The sequence below is a fragment of the Labeo rohita genome, chromosome 19 (genome assembly GCF_022985175.1).
Source record: "Labeo rohita strain BAU-BD-2019 chromosome 19, IGBB_LRoh.1.0, whole genome shotgun sequence".
Taxonomy (NCBI): domain Eukaryota; kingdom Metazoa; phylum Chordata; class Actinopteri; order Cypriniformes; family Cyprinidae; genus Labeo; species Labeo rohita.
The window spans coordinates 6,481,571-6,503,885 of record NC_066887.1 but is presented as its reverse complement, the minus strand read 5'-3'; the positions used below and the strand labels follow the sequence as shown (position 1 = coordinate 6,503,885).

The following is a 22,315-nucleotide window of genomic DNA, read 5'->3' as shown; positions in this document are numbered from 1 at the left end:
ATTAATTTTATTCTAATTTTAGTTGCAAAGACAATTTTTTGCCATTCACAGAAGGTCTCTTATCTCACGAGAACGAGACGAGACCAGATTTTTTTCTTAAGAAATCCTCAATGATGAAATATATAGGGAAAATAGTCTTTTATTCAACTAAAACAGATAAAATGCAAAAAAAATGTAGGTGCATTTTGAACTTTATGAAATTAAACTTCCATTTTAATGAATTATATGCAGTAATAAACAACTTTTAAAGAAGAGCTTCACAATTCTGGATAAATTGAGAATCCCAGTTGCTTTTTATAAATTGGAGACCATGATTCTCTTACCATTCTGGAGAAAAAAAGATTAGAAAACTAAACAAAATAACATGATTTACAAGTGGTTCTGACAAACTGTTCATTGCTTAAATCTTTTTAAAACATATAATTACTTAAAAAAAAAAAAAAAACATTCAATGAAGGAGTCTGTGTCTCAGTATTTTTTACTTTTTTACTTTTTTTGTCGCCACCTCTTGGCGGAAGAGGATAAGCATTACTATACATACAAGTGTTAAGATACTTTCGTTTTGATCGCTACTGTAGACAATAAACGTTTATACCCAAACTATAAACTTTTATCCCAGTATTTCTATTATTTAAATGTCTGCAACAGAAATAATGATTATATTGTGGTTGAAAAGACTGTTTGCGTTGCTCTTTTTGCGTTCACATTTACCCCGACCCTCTGATTCATTAACATGGGCAGTGACAAAACGTGCTTCTCACGCTCCACTGACAATCGCGATGTGAAACAGTCCTAATAGGCATAGCTAAATGGTTGTCATTCAGGAATAAGATCGCGTGAGTGTCTGAATCGATATCTCCATATTTTAAGGATTAATCGTGCGGCTTTAATGTAAACAATGCAAAATGTTTTGAAGGATATTGTCACAAGATCTTGTGCCACTTATAAAGGGATAATAATAACACACCTGTTGTGTTGGGCAGGTTTGCTGAGGCACTGCCTTCAGTCTTAATGGCTGGATATCCAGGTGCAACTACACCTGCTCCATCTCTATCACTGCTGGGCAGCCCAGCGGACAGGTAACTGGGAGGGGGAACGTAGTACTGCGAGAACTGACTCTGACCAAGAGAGTTGTAACTTGAAAACTCCTGGAATAAAACAAATTAAGATTAAGAAGTTTAAACCATGTTCATTGTTTGTTCAACAAAGCAATCCATAAAACCTACTTTTCTGAACAATTCTGCAACATATGCCATCAAGAACATAACGGTTTTGTTTGTATTTTTGTAAAGTCTGCAGATAATCTAATTCGAAAGGAGTGAACAGCATCTTCATAATAGTAGTGTTGTCTTTCGTTCCTCTTCTGACTGCAGGTGGACTCACCTGATGTGTGCCAGCAGTTGTGGTCACAGCAGTTGCTGGAGGGATGTTAGTGTACACACTGGATGTAGTGAAACAGGAACCTGATTGGGGATGAAGAACAATTATACAAGATGTCAAACAGCAAACAGTACGATCATAAGTATTACTGAATGAAATGCTGTTAATGGAAGTGGTTTTGGCTGATGGGCAGGTCTTTCTCCTCAGCGGTCCCGTATTGCTAAGGCTGTGAGGTGCAGAGAGCGTGTAGAGACAGAGAGAGAGAGAGCGGTAGCAGGCTTGCCTTGGCTGGGGTAGGAGTAGTGGATCTGGTTGGGTTGGGTTGAGGTATAGGCTGAGCTGAAGCTGAGAAACCCCGTCTGACCAACAGAGGGCGCCTCGGGCAGCCTCGACTCTGTCTTTAAGCCCGGCCACATGGCGCCTGAGGCCGTGCATGGATAGATGGAGCGGGAGAGGGCAAAGGCGTGGAGGAGAGAAGGGATGCAGAGATGAAAGAGGTGATTAGAGGGAGGTTAAGAACAGGATGTAACACTGAGACATGAACTGATCTGACTGCCAGCGTACAGTGTGAATGCAGGGTGAGGGTTAAGTGGAATGAGTTTGGGTGAAGTGTTCAGATGAACTAAAGCACAGACGGCAACTGGGTGAAGCACAGACCAAATGGTGGCAGTCCGTACGTCTGGCCGGACTGAGGAAAGCCGCTGTATACGGTCGACTGGCCCAGGGAGGGGAAAGCCACTTGACTGGCATATGCAGTGACAGCGGTGCTGAAGAATAACGGAGGAAAGTTACCAGCTGAACATTCAATAACACAACTGAACTTAGGAAGGCTGCTATAGACTTTAGTCTGGGTAGATGCCACATTCACTTGCAGTCCATTTAAAAGGATAGTTCACCTAAAAATGAAAATTTAATGTTTATATGCTTACCCCTAGGGCATCCAAGATATAGGTGACTTTGTTTCTTCAGCAGAACACAAACAAAAATTTTTAACTCAAACCGTTGCAGTCTGTCAGTCATATAATGGCAGTCAAAAAAACATACACGGACAAAAACAAATTAAACCCTGCGGCTCATAGCGATACACTGAGGTGTTAAGACACAAAACAATCGGTCTGTGCAAGACTGTATTTATATATATATTTTTTTTACCTCTGATCCACCGCAATGTCCAACTGTCCTGAGCGTGTTCACAACAGCCGGCACATGACGCGTCTACGTGCTCTGGCTATATGCGATCAGCCTCAAACAATCAGGATAAGCACAAGTAGTTACCATTTTGAGTAGCCGTCGTACCCACAATCTCACTGTATAAACAATGAGTGTCACACATGGGCTATAGTGAACGTATTCAGAACGGTTGGACATTGCAGTGGATCAGAGGTAAAAAAAAAAAAAAAAAAAAAAAAAAAAATTTATATAAATACTGTTCAGTTTTTTTGCACAGACCGACTGTTTTGTGTTTTAACACCTCAATGTATCGTCACAAGCCGCAGGGTTTAATTTGGTTTTGTCTGTGCATGTTTTTTTTGACTCTCAAAGCCATGGTTCCCATTGACTGCCATTATATGACTGACAGACTGCAACGGTTTGAGTTAAAAACTTTGTTTGTGTTCTACTGAAGAAACAACGTCACCTACATCTTGGATGCCCTGAGGGTAAGCAGATAAACATCACATTTTCATCTTTGGGTGAGCTATCCCTTTAATATGCAGTATGATCTTAGAGTTGACATGAATGCGTATCCCATACAGACTGCATTCCGTACAGGTTTTATGAGTAATAAACTCATAATCAACTGTTTTTTAAAAGATACAAACCCATTCTTAAACAACTTTTAGTACTTACTTGCTTCCTTGGTAGATCTGTGAGGTATATTCAGTGGCTGTGGTTGTGGTGAGGTCTTTACATGTCACTGCTGTTAAAAATTAGGATGTTTTGTTACAAACGTATCATGCTTTAAATAAATGTCTGAGCATGACAGCAATGGGCCTTACCATTGTGATCATATGCATTTTCTGTGACACAGCCCTGGGATCTTGATAACGTCTCTTGATTTGACTGGTCTGGACCTCCAGACACTGTCGGAGACATTGAGGTGTTGCATTAAGTATACATAATGTAGGGACACTATAGCCTTATGACAATATTTCATATCTGTACTACCAGTCAAAAATTTTTGAACAGTAAGATTTTTTTTTTTTTTTAAGAAGTCTCTTCTGCTCACCAAGCCTGCATTTATTGGATCCCAAATACAGCAAAAGCAGTAATACTATGAAATATTTTTTCTAATTAAAATAAATGCTTTCTATTTGAATACATTTAAAATGTAATTTATTCCTGTGATCAAAGCTACATTTTTAGCATCACTACTCCAGTCTTCAATGTCACGTGATACTTCAGAAATTATTCTAATGTTGATTTGCCGTTCAAGAAATATTTTTTTTTAATTATTATTATCATCATCAATATTTAAAACAGTTTAGTACTTTTTTTTTTAAGGATTTTTTGATGAATAGAAAGATCCAAAGATCAGCATTTACCTGAAATAAAAAGCTTTTGTAACATTATACACCATTCAAAAGCTTGGAGTCAGTGTATTATTTTTTTTTTTCTATTTCAGATAAATGGTGTTCTTCTGAACTTTCCATTCAAAGAAACCTGAACAAAATTCTCCTTAGCTGTTTTCAACATACTACTACTACTACTACTACTACTACTACATGTTCTTGAGCAGCAAATCAGAATATTAGAATGATGTCTGAAGGATCATGTGACTGGAGTAATGATTCTAAAAATTCAGCTTTGAAATCACAGGAATAAATTCTATTTTTAAATATATTCAAATAGAAAACAGTTATTTTAAATACTAAAATATTTCTAAACTTTCCAGTTTTTGCTGTACTTGCGATCAAATAAATGCAGGCTTGGTGAGCAGAAGAGACTTCTATAAACAATAAAAAAATCTGAAATTATCTGAAATTATGTAATGAAATTATGAAAAAAAAAAAAATGTTTCAGAGGAACAGTCAATTTAACAGAGCTGTAACTGCAAAGTATATTTAAAATGAACATAAATGTGTCAGTAAAGCAGTAAAAATTAAGTTATTAAAATATAGTATGGTTTCTACACTGTTTAAGGTGTTAAAACCATTTCAGTGTTTACACAGTTGCTATCTGATATAATCACCCTGCCCATACACATGCATTTGTATTGCTCAAACTTTATGCATTTCATATGATAAAAATCAAAGCAGGCAACTTACTTGTGTGCAAGTGAGCGACAGATGACGGTGGATATGAATTGACTTCTGTAGCTGTTGATTCGTTACGGTTAGGGGAGTCACTGCTGTCATTAGCAGCCACACTTCTGCAAAATAACAACTTTTAGAACTGTTTTTCAGTTCAATAACACAACAATCATCAATGAATTTAGTGTTTGCTGATGTTCCCAACTGTAATGTCTATCTTGATGATCTGATTGTTTATTCACAGAGTTAGCCCAAACATGTACTGTTGTTAGCAACTGTATTTAGGCATGTAGAGAAAGCATTTTTGACATTAAACCTTGCCAAATGTGATATCAGCAAAGCAACCGTGACCTATTTAGGTAAACATGTAGGACAAGTATGATGGGTAATGGCAAAATGTCAGGCTATTAGGGACAGAATCAATCATCCTGTTTACTACTTCTCTAACAAGTTCTTTAAAAGCCAATGTAACTGAAGAGGAGGCGGCTTTGGCTTTGCTGTTAGCACTTCAACATTTCGAGATTTCCTGTAGTTGTTTACACAGATTGTAACCGAATAACTTTTGTTTTATGCATGTGTAACCAGAACAAGAGGTTGATGAGATGGTCACTCATCATTCAGAACTACAACCTTTAGATAAAGTATAAAAGAGGTATGGAAAATATTGTGGCAGTTGCTCTGTCTGAAGTCTAAAGACTGGTTTGTGAATTCTGGCTTTGTCAAACATATATGTTTGTTTTTAAGGTGTGGATGTTCTGTTCCGTAGTGTTTTGGGATGTTTCTCTTTTTCCATCTCCCTTCTGGATTGTTACTGGGATTGGACATCCTGGGATTGGAAATCATCCCTGTCAATCGTCATTGTCAATGTGATTACAAATCCCCTTTCAGAACCAATCAGACATCCTCTGCCTTGTATAAGGACCCAGAAATGACAAGATGGGAGCACAAGTTTATTTTTTTCTCATCGCTCTTGATTGTTCGTCATGCTGTCCACCTTTTGAAGTTTTGTTGCTCTGTTTCTCAGTCTTTCTGACGTGATGTCTTTCTGATGTCGTTTTGTCCACCTGTACTGCAAGCTGACACTCATTCTCTGTTCAAGATTATATTTCTTTGATTTATTCCTTACTCGTAGTGCTGAGACAAGGCTAGTATGTCAAGTGACTTACACAAAGCAACATATCGAGTTTATAGGGCCCTATGAAATCCGTTTTACTTTTCCCCAAATTCCATTTTGTTCCGTTTTAATTTTTCTGGATTAGTTTTTTTTCCACTGTAATATTTCTAGATTTTGTTTTAATAATTAAGTAACATTTTAATAATCAAAAAGCATGTCTAATTAATTGAAATTATGAAACTTACATTTTAACAGCAATTAATTAAAATAATTAAATATTGTATTTATTACAAATTACAATTTTAAGGCCCTATGAAATAAATTCTCTCTCAAATTCAGTTTTTTTTTTTTTTTTTTTACCAAATTCTCTGTTTTTTTTAATTTTCTGAATTCCATTTTAATTATTTCATTCAATTTAATGATCAAAAGCATCTCTAATTAATTTTTAAAAAATTGCATAATATTTTATTTATTTATTTGATCAGAAATACTGTGTTGTGTAAAACATAATGCCTTAAACATTAATGTCTTAATAATATTTTTATTATTAGTAGGTATACCATCACTACAGTAAGTCATATTTCTGTGACAGTTTCTTTAAATTAAATCAAACTTTCATTTTGACGGATTGATGTGAAGAAGTTTAAGTTTCTGTTTGTTAATGATATGGTAATAGTTTTTTTTTCACAAAAGAAATGGTAAAAAGCTCATGAAGTGACCCTCAGAGCAGTTCTAGAGATTGTTCATGTACTCATATACTGAGGCGACAGAGGCTGAAAACACTAAAAGCATCACGAGCGCTTCAGTATGCGCTATTAATTAAGCAAGAGACACGCATTCATTTTTAAATAGTATTTTGCAGCTTAATATTCCCAGACATTAGTCCATACCAGGTTTTGTCTTAAGTGTACTGACCTACTTTTGATTTAGTCATTCAAAATTTGGCAAACTGCATGGCATTCTGCGTTATACAGTAAATTCCATTTGTATGACTGGATTCTGCGATTCCATCCACGTTTTCCACATTGCAGAAATCATAGTGCCCTAAGTTTAAGCTTACATAAAAACACTAGTTTAGGAGTGGGAGTTATTTCATTCTACGCTAAAGATTTGGTTTTGTTTTTTTTGTTCGTTTACATTAGTGTTTGGATTGGCTGATGTTAGCATGTGTATTATTATTTTTTTTTCTTTTCTGTCTCACACTCTTGGGTTCATTATCAATATGTTTGTATATAATTTGTAAATACTGTTTTCTTCCTTCATCTTTCCGAAGCTTTGGTTGTCACTAAATTTAAAGAGCAATTAGGTGTATTGTTTTGGTGGATATACAGTACCAGTCAAAACTTTCTGAACAGTAAGATTTTTAATGTCTTTTTTTTTTTTTTAAGTCTCTTTTGCTCACCAAACCTGCATTTGTTTGATCCAAAGTACAGCAAAAACGGTAACATTTTGAATATTTTTACTATTTAAAAAACTGCTTTCTATTCGAATATATTTTAAAATGTAATTTATTCGTGTGATTTCAAAGCTGACTCATATGATCCTTCAGAAATCATTCTAATATTCTGATTTGCTGCTCAAAAAGCATTTATTATTATGTTGAAAACAACCAAAGTCCCGTTCAAGAAAAGTCTGTTCACTCAGCCTCCAGGCAGCTCATCTAAGACCAAGTCCTATCTAAATGAACGGGGGAAATCGCTGAGCTCACAATTAAATTGCATATTTCAAATCAGCAACAAAATATGACTGCCCCATGAATGTAGTTTCTTATGCTCAAATAGTGTTTATTAATTATAAATTTATTTATTATAAAAAGTTTATTTTTTAAGCTAGACCAGCCAATGCACATGCGCAGCTACAACATGCTTATGACTGCGCATGCACATTGGCTGGTCCAGTCTCAGGTTTCTATGGGAACCAGCGCTTCTACCGGCCGCTGCAGTGACGCAATGACTTTACTAATCAGCGAGTGGCTCTTTCATTTAGAAGGCGGGACTATTCTGCCATATGGCGTGTTGCTGTTTCTCCCATTTCTGAGTATAGGAGTGAACCGTCTTTGTATTTCTGTAGTCTTTGAAAACAACAGAGTAGAATTTTTTCAGTTTTTTTTTTTTTTTTTTTTTTGATGAACAGTTCAGAAGAACAGCATTTATCTGAAATAGAAATCTTTTGTAACATTATACATATCTTTATCATCACTTTTTATCAATTTAAAGCATCCTTGGTAAATAAAAATATTAATTTCTATTGTTTATTTAAAAAATAAAAATAAAAAAAAGCTTTTAAATGGTATAGTGTATAATGTTACAAAAGCTTTTTATTTCAGATAAATGCTGATCTTTGGATCTTTCTATTCAAAGAATCCTGAAGAAAAATGTACTGAACTGTTTTAATTATTTAAATTAAAAAAAAAAAGTTTCTTAAACAGCAAATCAGCATATTAGAATGATTTTTGATCAAGTAATGATGCTAAAAATTCAGCTTTGAAATCACAGGAACAAAATTACATTTTAAAACATATTCAAAGAGAAAACAGTTATTTTAAATAGTAAAAAAAAATTACAGTTTTTGCTGTACTTTGGACCAAATAAATGCAGGCTTGGTGAGCAGAAGAGACTTCTTTAAAAACATTAAAAATATTACTGTTCAAAAACTTTTGACTGATTTTTGACTGCATTTATTTACTAAAAATAGCTGTCTGATTCATTAATTCAAACAGCTCAATTTTATTAGTAACAAGCTGCTCTGATTCTAATAACATTTTAATTTATTTTCTTTATTAATTTATTCATTGTATTGACTTCCTACATCCCTAGACACTAAAACAAATAACAACAACAACAACAAACAAATAGAAATAGGAAGATCAAGTTGTAGCAATAACAATCGGCAACAATATCATAAGATGAATAGGGCTGGGTATTCTCACAGAAATTATTCCACTCAATTCCACTAAATATCAAAAGCAACAAAGAACACATATTGCAATTGTTGGATGGGAGGAGTATTAACAAACATTGTTTATTTAAGAATTATAATATTTAAGACATTGGTTTGCTAAATCTGGAAATCAATCATTTCAACCCAGACCTAAAGATACGCCTTTAAGATGAGGTTTGAAAACTGTCATCTTCAAAATTTCTTCAATCTTCCGAATGAGTGGCTAAAAGATGCAGTGATTGCAGCCTTTCTGATGCCATTTTTTTTTTAAATGTCTTGACATTCTACTAAACGATAATAAAGTGTGATTGAAGATTGGCAATTACCCAAAAGGAAATCATACTTCACTCTGACAAGAAACTCTTTGTTCTCTCTCTTTCCCCTTGCTCAAGGGCAGAGCAGTAATAAAGCAAGATTACAATCTTACATCCAGTTCCTTTATCTGTACTTCTTCACCGTTTATCCTAGCAGCCCAATCCTGAACTAGTAAGCTATAGCCTATATGCAAGCTATTTATGAAAATATGAAATGCACCACTCTAAATACTGAAAATGCACATGGACCTACCGTGAATCACCCTCCTGACTCACTTCTGGATCATGCCGAGCTTTCTTTGTCTATTCAACCAAAACAACAGAAAAAACGAGTTATGTCTCTCACTGTGTTAAATGATTAACAGCAGCCAATGGCTTTTAACGTGTAACATTTTATGCAGTGACAGCTGCATCCTTCAGAGTGACATACTATACTTAATGATATTTCTAGTCATTTTAAATATCAAAAGTGATCAGGGTGATTGAAAAAAACATCCTGATGTCAAGTGCACTGTACTCACAGGGAGCTCGGGCACCTCTTGAGACTCGTCCATGACTGTGGGAGAGGACGTCTTCACCGTCCGCCCTGGTAAACCTGCGCCGTCAGTCTCTGCAGTTTCTGCTGCTTCTGCTTTGGCCAAGGCCCTGCATGAAAGACACAAGTCAACACTGTGAAACATCTTTATATATGCTCCTCCAGCCCCTACCTCTTAGGAGCTTTGCATTATGGGAAAGCCAAGGGAAAAACTGGGTCTTGCGGGTCCTAATCCCACTGTCACCCTGCTAGCAGGTGAGCTCAGCCCGGCAGGTGAGGCACGTGAGGCTCCCCCACAAAAGCACCAGATGTTTCCCCCGAACCCTCCCACTTTCCAGCGCACATGCCTGGATTATATGGCCGCGTCTCCTTACATGTATGCTAACCTACATTTGGTGAAAGCTAGGAAGCTTGTATTCTTTCCTGATTATATCAAAGGCATTAGGTGTTTCTGCGCAAGCTGTCACATCTAAAGGGCGGGCGAGGATAAGATCTAACCTAATTTTATTCACCCCGTTCTTTCTTTAAACTGCATTTATATAATTGGAATATGAAGCAGGAAACACAGAAAGCAGGTCAGATGCTCACTTACACTTGAGCCAATTTTGCAGACGCGTGCTAAAGCTTCATTCACATAATGTGAGACTACAATGTTTAATAAATCACGTGTAGCCCTGAGCGATCCTTATGCAATGTCCAGCTCGATGTCTCAGGAACGTGATCTGGATATGAAAAACAACTTTAATGTGGATGGAAAATGTGGAAAAAAAAAAAAAAAAAAAACAAGTGAACCAAATACTAAAACATCTCATTCAGTCAACCTACATTAAACATCTTTAAAAGGACAGTTCACCCAAAGATAAACATTCTGTCATCGTTTATTTACTTGTCACTCCAAACCTGCTCATGAGTAAAAAAATATATATATATATATATATATATATATATATTTTTTTTTTTTTTTTTTTTTGTTTTGTTTTTTTTTTTTTAACTCTTACAATGAAAGTCAATGTCCAACAGAACACTGGCCACCACCAACTGAGACATTTTCCAAAATATTGTCTTATTTTCTAAAGAGGAAAGAAATACAGGTTTGGAAAGGCATGAAGATAGTTAGCTAATTCCTAGAGCTTGAATATTTCCATGATTTCTCCTTGCAGCTTTTGAGTATGAGAGCATCTCTAATGTACAATCTGGTAGCAAAAGCATAGTAGGTAAGTTTAAATCATTTGGGTTCAAGGTTCAAACTATGCATTTCAATTAACAGACTCATAAAAATGTATTCAAAATGATTAATTAATGCTGTAATATTGGTGCAAATGGAGGAAAACTTTTAAGTGTATTTTTTTAATTCTGCTAATTTCATGAAAAGTCTAAAAAAAGAAAGGTTTTCCTTTGCATACAAATAACATGGATGTGAAAACATGACTTAAAACACTTTGCCAGGTCAGTAACTGGCAATGTCACTTTGTAAAGAAACACTAAACGAACATGTAATCAGTGTTAGGGGTAACGCATTACAAGTAACGCAAGTTACGTAATATTATTACTTTTTCCAAGTAACTAGTAAAGTAACAAATTACTTTTTAATTGACAAGAAAAATATCGGAGTTACTTTTTTCAAATAAGTAACGCCAGTTACTCTTCTCCCCATTTATTGATTATCCTGTCCCCATGTTGAGAGAAATTGGGACTAAGATGTTAGTTCTAGAATAAATGTGAACATGCATTAATTCATCTCACTCACAAAAAACAGATTCAGTATTCCTCAAAATGAATAAAAACAGTGAAATTCAACTCAAATTAAGACACAAACCTGCAATAATTAAATATGTTAAATAATACAAATATACTTTATGCATTTAATCCCATTTTATTACCCGATGTCTTTGCTGCCGACTTTCGATGATCCAATTCAACCATAATAATAAGCAAAAATTACTTGAGATAATCTAACATTAGTTTTCCTTTTTTTTTTTTTTTTTATTGCTGAAGAGTTGACATTTTTTTCTTCTGCGGTCTACTGTACAGACATGAATTTACTTTTCTCAAAGCCTGAGGCTTTTGGTGTCAAAAGGCTTTTACATTTGCCAAAAATAGAACTTTTTATATTAAAAACAAACAAGTAAGCCCTGCCCAAATTTAAAAAGTAACGCATTACTTTCCATAAAAAGTAACTAAGTAACATAATTAGTTACTTTTTCAGGGAGTAACTCAATATTGTAATGCATTCATTTTAAAAGAAACTTTCCCCAACACTGCACATAATACACATGCTACATCACCATTTTCACAAGTTCATTTTTTGTACTATACATACAGACAATAACGGTACTGTTTCAAAAAAACAGTTTTTAAAAGTTAGCATTTTCATGCCCCAAAATGTCCACTTATTTTTACTCTTTTGTACTTCTTGGTTTAATCATTTTGAAAATGACTGGCAAAAATTACTGTTGGTTCAAAATTTGTTCTCTTTTTTATATAATTGCTATTCTACACTATTTTAAGCTGCTCTGAATAAAAGCATCTGCTAAATGTTAAATCTAATTAAAGCTGCAAGCAGCGATGAACGGGCCCTCGCACCCGGGCTCACCGCCGACCGGTGGCTTTAGGGAAACAGCGAACGGTGGGCACTATGCTTTTGACATAGTAAATTTAGGAGGAATATATCAAAGTCATTTAGATGTGCCAAACTTCATGCTGCCAGCTGGTGGCGCTATGCCTATAACTGAATATTGGCATGTAGACGTCTTCAGGTCAGCGCTTTTATCAAACATATGAAGTTTGGTGCAGATTGAACATGGTATGCTTGAGTTAGTGTAAGACAAGTCATTTCCTGTTGCCAGCTGGTGGCGCTATAATTGTAATGGAATATTGGCCTTTAGATGTGTTCAGGCCAGGACTCTTATCGAACATATGAAGTTTGGGGCAGATCGGACATTGTATGGCTGAGTTACAACAACTTCCTGTTTCATGGCATTAATAGGATGCATTAGCACTTAGAAAGTGTGTCTAGCATATTTAGCACAATATGGCATATTTTGCTGTGCTTTTAATAGACCATCACAGTGTTAAACATGTCACTTCCGGTTGCCAGCAGGTGGCGCTATGACTTTAACTGAATATGAGCATGTAGATATCTTCAGGCCAGGACTCTTATCAAACATGTGAAGTTTGGGGAAGATTGGACATTGTTTGCAGGAATTGCAACAACTTCCTGTTTCATGGCTTTAACAAGATGCTTTAGCACTTAGTAAGTGTTGCTAGCATGTTTGAGTGTGTTTTTAGCAAGTTTAGCACTCACTGGCTTATTTTTGTGTGTTGCTAATAGTGTATCACAGTGTTAAACATCACTTCCTGTTGACAGTAGGTGGCGCTATGACTATAATTGAATATTGTTATGTAAATGTGTTCAGACCAGGACTCTTATCAAACCTGTTAAGTTTGGGGCAGATTGGACATTGTATGCCTGAGTTACTGTAGCTTCCCGTTTCATTGCATTAATAACATGCTTTAGCACTTAGCTAAGTGTTGCTAACATGTTATAGCATGTTTCTAGCATGTTGCTACCCTATTTAACACTTGTTGATATTTCTAAAATGTTGCGTTCATTACAGAGTGCAACATCTCACTTCCTGTTGCCAGCAGGTGGAGCTATGACTATAACTGAATATGGGCATGGGCATGTGTTCAGGCCAGGACTCTTATCAAACATGTTAAGCTTGGGGCATATTGGATATTGTATGCCTGAGTTACAGTAACTTCCTGTTTCATTGTATTATTAGCATGCTTTAGCATTTTAGCTAAGTGTTGCTAGCATGCTTTACTATGTTTGTAGCATGTTGAATATTAAGTTTGGGTCAGATTGGACATTGTATGCATGAGTTACAGCAATTTGTCTTTGTATTAATATCATGCTTTAGCTCTTAGCTAAGTGTTGCTAGCATGTTTTAACATGATTCTAGCATGATCCTAGCCTATTTAAAACTTGCTAACGCTTTTTAATATGTTGCTAGGAGTCCGTAACACCGTTAAACATGTCACTTCCTGTTGTCAGGAGGTGGCGCTATAACTATAACTGAATATGGGCATGTATATATCTTCAGACCAGGACTCTTATCAAACATGTGAAGTTTGGGGCAGATTGGACATTGTTTACATGAATTACAACAACTTCCTGTTTTATGTCTTTAACAACATGCTTTAGCATTAAGTAAGTGTTGCTAGCATGTTTGAGTGTGTTTTTAACTACTTTAGCACTCAATGGCTTTTTAGTGTGTTGATAATAGTGTATCACAGTGTTAAACATGTCACTTCCTGTTGACAGTAGGTGGCGCTATGACTATAACTGAATATAGGCACGTAGTGTTCAGGCTAGAACTCTTATCAAACATATTAAGTTTGGGGCAGATTGGACATTGCATGCCTGAGTTACAGTAACTTCCTGTTTCATTGCATTAAGAGCATGCTTTAGCATTTAGCTAAGTGTCGCTAACATGTTTTAGCATGTTTCTAGCATGTTGCTACCCTATTTAACACGTGTTGATATTTTTAAAATGTTGCTAGGCATCCACAACAGTATTAAACATGTGACTTCCTGTTGCCAGCAGGTGGCGCTATGACTATAACTGAATACGGGCATGGGCATGTGTTCAGTCCAGGACTCTTATCAAACATGTCAAGTTTGGGGCAGATTGGACATTGTATGCCCGAGTTAAAGTAACTTCCTGTTTTATAGTATTATTAGCATGCTTTAGCATATTAGCTAAGTGTTGTTAGCATGCTTTACTATGTTCGTAGCATGTTGAATATTAAATTTGGGTCAGATTGGACATTGTGTGCATGAGTTACAGCAATTTTCTTTTTCTTTGTATTAATAGCATGCATTAGCTCTTAGCTAAGTGTTGCTAGCATGTTGTAGCATGACTGTAGCATGTTGCTAGCCTATTTAAAACTTGCTAATGCTTTTTAATATGTTGCTAGGAGTCCGTAACAGTGTTAAACATGTCACTTCCTGTTGTCATCAGGTGGCGCTATGACTATAACTGAATATGGGCACTGACATGTGTTCAGGACCAGACTCTTATCACACCTGTGAAGTTTGAGGCAGATCGGACATTGTTTGCCTGAGTTACAGCCACTTCCTTTTTCATGGCGACACGTCAAATTTTGTCAGGCCGCCACGGACACGCCCCTCGACGAAAACTCAAAAGCTTCGCAATTTAACATCGCAAGGGCCTTATGATAACACTCAGCAAATTTGAAGATGATCGGATAAAAACTGTAGGAGGAGTTCGTTAAAGTACGAGGCCTGAAAATGGCAAAAACTGCACAAAAATCGTACAGGAAATTCGTTATAACGGACTTCCTGTTGGGTTTAGGATGTTGTACCAGGAGACTTTTTGTAGGTATTGGTGTGCTACACCTGTGTACCGAGTTTCGTACATGTACGTGAAACGCAGCTCGAGGCGCACTCCGTTGAAATTTTATAGGTGGCGCTATCGAGCCATTTTGCCACACCCACTTCTGAAAACCATATCAGATGTAAATTTTCACCAGGACTGATGCGTGTGCAAAGTTTCATGAGTTTTCGAGCATGTTTAGGCCCTCAAAAAGACTTTTTACTTTGGAGAAGAAGAAGAAGAAGAAGAAGAAGAAGAAGAAGAAGAAGAAGAAGAAGAAGAAGAAGAAGAAGAAGAAGAAGAAGAAGAAGAAGAAACAGAGAAGGGTCCTCGCACTGCAGTGCTCGGGCCCTAATAAACAGAAACAGGGAGCAATTCGGGCCCATATTTTCTATGAATGGCATTTCAGATCAAATAGACAAAAACACTGAATATCATTAAAATATCCAGGCAGCTTTATCTATATCTGCACTTCTGTGAACCCAAGCTAGGTTTGAACTCAGATGAACTAGATTAGAACCCAGATGACCTTGGTTTAGGCTAGAAAGCAAAAAAACTCCTCCCATGGTCTCTTTTTTTGTTTTCTGAGCATCTTGGTTAGAATAACCAATCAATACAGTAATGCAAATGAAAGAACATAAAAAGTAATTCAGTAAATGACCAATTCATATAACATTAGATCAATCATTACAAACATGTAAGATTGCATAAAATGTACTGAACTAAAATTGGAAGAAAAACCATAAACAAAAAAATAAAAATAAAAATAAAACCTTCGAGGGTATTTTTAATGATTTTGAAAGTCTCATGTTTATCAAAGCTGCATTTACTTGATCAGTAATACAGAACAAAAGTAGCAGTAAATAAAACAATAATGACGTGAAATATTACAATTTAAAATAACTTTTTATTTGAATATATGTTTTCTATTGAATAAATGTAATTTATTCCTGTGATCAAAGCTGAATTTTCAGCATCATTACTCCAGTCTCCAGTGTCACATGAACCTTCAGAAATTATTATAATATTCTAAAAGGCTGATTTGTTGCTCATTATCAACTTAGTAGGTGGTGTTACTTAATTTCTTTTTAGGAAACCGTGATACATATTCCCAGGATTCTTTCAGTTAGAAGTTCAGTTTTTTGTAAATGTCTTTACTGTTATTTTAGATTATTGAATTCATCCTTGCTAAACACAAGTATTCATTTCTTTTTAAAAATATTTTTGACCTTAAACTTTATAAAGTGTATACAATTTTTTAAATGGCAAAATTTAATTCTTTATTTTTATGTTTTAGTACACACTATATATATATATATATATGTATAATATGGTCATTCTGTGTCAACTCACCAAATGGTCCTCAGCTTAAATTTTAGATTGTCATTTTTTTTTTTTGAAGAAAGACAAACATGTATAGCGATGAAAGCCAAAATATTAAATGTCATGGATGTATATTTATTCATTAATACACTATTTTGTAGAGATTGTAGTGATGGGAAGTTCGGATCATTTCACCAGCTCAGACCTTTGAGTCTCGTTCAGCAAAATGAACGAATCTTTTTTCGAGTCATTTCGTTCATTTTAGCAAAATATAATTAAAATGTTACATGTTACCTCCCTAACATATCTACTGCTTACACAAACGTTGATCACACTACAAACAAAACAAAACAAAACTATATTACTATAAGAAACAGAAAAGATTAATTCATTGTTTACCTGGGTCTTTACTCTATGATTAGTTCACCTCGCCTCTTATCTGACAAGTTTTCAGGTTTGAGTCAGTTGTTCATCATGTGACATGCCCTTTTACATTTTGCCTCTTAACAAATCTTCCTTTTGGCATCTTAATTTTTAAGGCCATGTATAGTTCATATTCCAGCAATTCTGGATTCTCAATATGGCTCCAGGAATAAATTGTTAAATTGTACACATTTTCAGTGGTCAAAACCAAATGTGGGTCAGTTTGTATTCAGCTGATACGTTGTTTCTTTTAAAAAGAAATGTTGGAAAAATAAATAATGTTGAAACTAGAAATGTATCTTGATTCCAAAAATAATTGCATAGAACATACATGTCCAAGTCCAAAAATATTCTTTTTCCAAAGTTGTGTGCATGTAACTCAAAAACTATTAAATTTATCTCAATATCTCTTTAAATCTTTGGTTCATTAATAAACTCTTCTCTTTTAATCTTCATTTTCAAGGCCCTACATTGTTCAGTCCCAGAGAAATGGGGATCTCAATGAGGCTCAATGTCCAGATTGTTGAATATTACCCATTTTCAGTAGTCAGAAATCAGTGTTGGTCACTTTATATACAGCAGATATTTAATGCATTTAAAGGGGAATGTCTGAAGAAGAATAACGTTGAAACTAGAATTGCAGCTTGTTTCCCCAAGTCAAAACCTTGATCCTAGAGGGCCGGTGTCCCTGCAGAGTTTAGCTCCAATCCTAATCTGCAGGATCAAGGTTCCTCACCCCTGACATAGAACATACCTTTTTTAGAGCCATGAATATTATTTTTGTAACGTTTGAGTGCCTGTAACCAAGGAAGTATTAAAAATCTCTCCGTATCATTTTAAACTCTGGTTCTTAACAAACTTTTGTACTTTTTTACTCTTTTGTAATCTTTATTTTATGGCCCTATATGGTTCAATCCCAGATATATTGTATTTGAAGAACAATGTCTGAAGACATTTAAAACAAATCTTGTTTCATTCTATCAAGACAATTGCATACATTCATGTCTGAGTTCTATGCAACTGTTTTGATTGAGGAAAACAAGCTACATTTCTACTGCTAACATTCTTTTTTCTTCAGACATTTCCCTTTAAATACAATAAGCATCAGCTGAATCTAAAGTACCAACATTTGCTTTTCGACCACTAAAAATAGGTAATACTCAACAATCTGAATATGGAACTGCATTAAAATCCCCATATCTCTAGGACTGAACATTATAGGGCTTTAAAATTGAAAACTCCAAAGGAAATGTTTATTAAGAATTCAAATCTGAAATAATTTTGATATATCTTTAATGCTTTTTGAGTTACAGACATGCAAACTTTGGGAAAATGATGTTTATGGCACTCACAGATGTGTTCTATGCAATTATTTTTGATATAGGGAAACAAGATACAATTCTAGTTTCAACATTATTTGTTCTTCACACGTCGCTCTTAAAAAAAAAAAAGAAAGTATGTGTGTAAAGTGACCCACGTATGGATTTTGACCACTGAAAATGTGTACAATTTAACAATTTACTTCTGGAACCATATTGAGATTCCAACATTGCTGGAATGGAACCATATAGAGCCTTAAAAAAAAAAAAAAAAAAAAGATGCCAAAAGGAAAGTTTGTTAAGACCCAAAATATAAAAAAGGATTAAGATATATAGCAGTTAATACTTCTTGAGCTGCAGGCATGCAAACTTTGAAAAGTGTTTTTTTTCCCCCCATTTCTGAATGCTCACAAGTGGCACATAATACTATGAGATTGCTAAAGTCAACCAATTTTTACTAATAAACCTTACAGTCTTTGATGCTGCAATCTTTCTGAAGGTATATTTTACCCCCTGTAATCTGGCTCTAAATCTAAATTAAAAAATGGTCATTTTGACCCTCCTCTACAAAGTAGTGGATTACTCAGCAAATATACATCAATGACATACAGTCATATTTTGGCTTTCATCACTATACATGTTTATCTTTTTTTCAGAATAAAATACTGACAAAATCAAACATCTGAGCCTAGGAAGTTTCTGAAATTTGACACGGAATAACCCTATATGTTTTATAGACATCTTTGTCAGATATAAATAGATCAGCTCAGGTAGGATCGGAGCAGTACACAGCATTTACCTATTAAACAAAACACAATAGCAGAAGGCTCTCCGTGGCAGAGGCTTAAGTAATGTAAATTTAACATACACTCAACCGCAGTGAGTCAAGGACGAGTGACCAGCGAAGAAGAGCATCCCCCCAACTGCTTTCAGACACTTATTTCTCCAATATTTCGTTACAAAAACAACGTCTCGCTCCTATGACGCCGAAAAACGCTGTCTAAGTAGGAAGCTAAACAGGGTTTGAGACACAGCCAGTGTTTCTCTTAAAACTGTGGCTAGTTCACCGGAGATGTCCAAGACACCACACACATTAAATGTGATCATCTTTGGAAACACGCATGACGTACAGACTATAAAAAGGACGCAACATCAACTGTTGTCCAGTAGTGTCTGTGTTAATGTAGCGTTTAGCACAGTTTGGCCAGTTAGCCAACGTGCGTTATTTAGCTCGCAGCTCACTGACCTTAACATTTCACACTAAACCTCTCATTAAAGCGCTCACATGTATAATGTACATCACACAAATGGGAAAGGAACTCTTACCATGTCACCCACTGCTACTTTCGAGGAAACTTTATGTTTCCTTAAACTGAAATTCCCTCGGTGGGGCGCCGTGTGTTGTTAGGGACAACTATTTGGCAGGAAGTCGCTACAATTCGCAACGCGCATGCGCAGAAACTACCAACGTTCCTTCGAATCACAAAACGTTAAACCCCTGCAATTTTTTTTATTTTTATTTTTGGCAATATTTAAAACAGTTAAGTTCATTTTTTTAGGATTATTTGATGAATAGAAAGATCAGAAGATCAGCACTTATCATTTATATACATCTGAAAAAAAAAACTTTTGTAACATTACACACTATACCATTTAAAAGCTTTTTTTGAGGGGGGAAATAAGTCATAAAAATTAATGCTTTAAATTGATCAAAAGTGATGATAAAGACATTTATAATGAAAAAAAAATATATATATATTTTAGATAAATGCTGTTCTTCTGAAAGAAACCTGAAAAAAAAAATACTGCTCAGCTGTTTTAACACAATAATAATAATAATAATAATAATAATAATAATAATAATAATAATAATAATAAATGTTTTCTGAGCAGCAAATCAGAATATTAGAATGATTTCTGATTTTACTGGAGTAATGATGCTAAAAAAAATCAGCTTTGAAATCACAGGAATAAATTATATTTTTAAACATTCAAATAGAAAACAGTCATTTTAAATAGTAAAACTATTTCAAAATGTTACTGTTTTTGCTGTACTTTGGATCAAATATATGCAGACTTGGTGAGCAGAAGAGACTAAAAAAAAAAAAAAAAAAAAAACATTACAAATGTTACTGTTCAAAAACTTTTAACTGGTAGTGTAAAATATCAGACTTTACCTACACTGTAAAAAATACAAAACACAATTTGTGAAAACACAACTTAAAATCATTTGTTACCCTGCTGCCTTAAAATTTTAAGTTCAGTCAACTAAAATAAGTTTATTCAACTTAAAATGTTAAGTTGTACTAAGTAACAACTTAGATATTTGTATTTGCTAAACTTAACAGATGGGTAAGTAACCCAGCTGCCTTAAAATTTTAAGTTAATTCAACTCAAATATCTAAGTTATCATTTAGTATAATTTAACATTTCAAGTTGAATAAACTTTTTTTGAGTTGACTGAACTTAACATTTTAAGGCAGCCAGGTTACAAATTATTTTAAGTTGACTCAACAAATTGTTTTTTACAGTGTAGTAACCCCCACTTACCGACTTGGTCAGTAAGAATTTTTTATTATTATTATTTTTAATTCATTGAATTCATCAAATGTGACACTGCATTTTGCACTAACTGTATACATGAATGCAGTTTGTTTGATAGTCCCAGATATAACTATTACAATAATCAGTCTAGATGAAATAAAAGCATGTATCACAATTTCTATATCTTTCAAAGACAAATAAATAAATAATATTTTAGCCTAGTAATAGCCTTAGTTGAATAAACCTACCAAGATTCCTCAGCTGAAAGATTCAGTTAGTGAATAGAGGACCATGGTTAATTAATTGTTTGGCTAAATCAGATGGGCCAAATGCCACCACTTTAGATTTTGAAACATTAAACTGAAGGATCGTAACCCAAGTGCTGTCCATCTCTTTATGTTATCCAAACAACCTAGCAGAGACGTTAGTTTGGAGTTATTTTTAAACTTTAAAGGTAGATGCAGCTGTCATCCGCAAAACAATAATATGCAACATTGACAAATTAATCCCAGTGGAAGCATATATAAAGAAAACAAAACAGGGCCAAGAATAGAACCCTGAGGAACCCCAAAGGAGATGTGGGCAAAGCTCCTTAATTTAACAGCAAATGTTTCACCTTTATATAAGAAGAGAATCACTTTAATACAAGCTTCTGAATTCACTCTAACTTAAGCAGCCAAGAAGAATCTCATGATGCACCCTTTCAAAAACCACACTCAGATCAAGAAGTACTAAAACAGGACAGTTCCCCTAATCTACCAACATCAACAAATCATTAGTCCTTAAAGAAGATTAGTTACTGTGCTACTGTATGTTTTGACCTAAAACCTGATTGAAATTTGTCAAAAATCATATCATTTGTAAATTTAGAAAGCTCATTATAAACAACCTTTTCCAGGAGCTGCTAGAAATGGTAATTTTGAGATCTGTAATTATAAAACCAGAGCATACTTAAAATAAAGACTGTGCCATTTATTAAACTCCTATCCACTGTTGACAGAAGAACCTTAATGGTTTAAATGGTTCCATAAAGAACTTTTAACATCTGAACAACCTTTCTGTTTCACAAAAGTTTTTTTTTTGTGGTGAAAGAAGGTTCTTCAGATTATAAAAAGGTAAGAAAGAGATGGTTAAAGTGAATGGTTTGACTGAATGGTTCTTTGTGAAACCAAAAATGGTTCTTCTATGGCATCACTGGGAAGAACCTTTTAAAGCACCTTTATTTTTAAGAGTGACAAAATTCAAAACCTGAATTATAAGACAAGAAGGAATAATATCTGACCATCAGTAAGCTGGCTTAAGTTAAGTATGATTTCCACCAGGTAAGAGAAAGTAACTAAATGAACAGAGGTAGGCAAAACAAGAGGGGTTTGATCAATAACTACAATCTAGGTCAGAATACTAGATATTGATCTTAGCAATAGAGAGTTCGCGCTTACGTCACGATTTGGTCAGTTACCCAGATACGCGGCCATATTGGCGATACTCGGATGTAAACAACAGCATGTATTGCATGGCTAATGTACTACTGAATACATTGTTCTGCTATTAGTACACTTAGTGCTAAAGATATGTATGAGCAGTGTTAAGAAATTAGCCTAATATTTCACCTACCTGACCCAGTGTTGTCAAGATTCTTACCCTGGAAATCCTGGTTCAGTTTGGCCAACCACAAACGCCTTTTATTCCTCAGACAGTTTTTTGCACTCTTCTCCTTGATTTGTTATAACTTTTGACAGAATATAGTACTCTAAATGTTTTCCTAGTCCG

General features: G+C 34.8%; 1 protein-coding gene across 3 annotated transcripts in view; it reads right to left on the bottom strand.

Annotated features, from left to right (window-relative positions):
• Positions 1–19,435, bottom strand: part of eya3 (EYA transcriptional coactivator and phosphatase 3) — a 33,968-nt gene extending 14,533 nt beyond the window's left edge. Inside the window, exons 1-10 of one of the 3 annotated variants that reach the window (XM_051136659.1) lie at positions 19,328–19,435; positions 9,521–9,644; positions 9,253–9,302; positions 4,647–4,750; positions 3,378–3,461; positions 3,229–3,298; positions 2,038–2,147; positions 1,664–1,801; positions 1,384–1,463; positions 968–1,148 (exon numbers count right to left, since the gene is read on the bottom strand). In XM_051136659.1, coding sequence (XP_050992616.1) covers positions 968–1,148; positions 1,384–1,463; positions 1,664–1,801; positions 2,038–2,147; positions 3,229–3,298; positions 3,378–3,461; positions 4,647–4,750; positions 9,253–9,302; positions 9,521–9,553 — 850 coding nt within the window. In that variant the 5' untranslated portion in view covers positions 9,554–9,644; positions 19,328–19,435. The remainder of the gene's footprint in view (positions 1–967; positions 1,149–1,383; positions 1,464–1,663; positions 1,802–2,037; positions 2,148–3,228; positions 3,299–3,377; positions 3,462–4,646; positions 4,751–9,252; positions 9,303–9,520; positions 9,645–19,327) is intronic. The other 2 variants (XM_051136660.1, XM_051136661.1) reach the window with 2 other exon arrangements.
• Between the last annotated feature and the right edge of the window lie 2,880 nt (positions 19,436–22,315).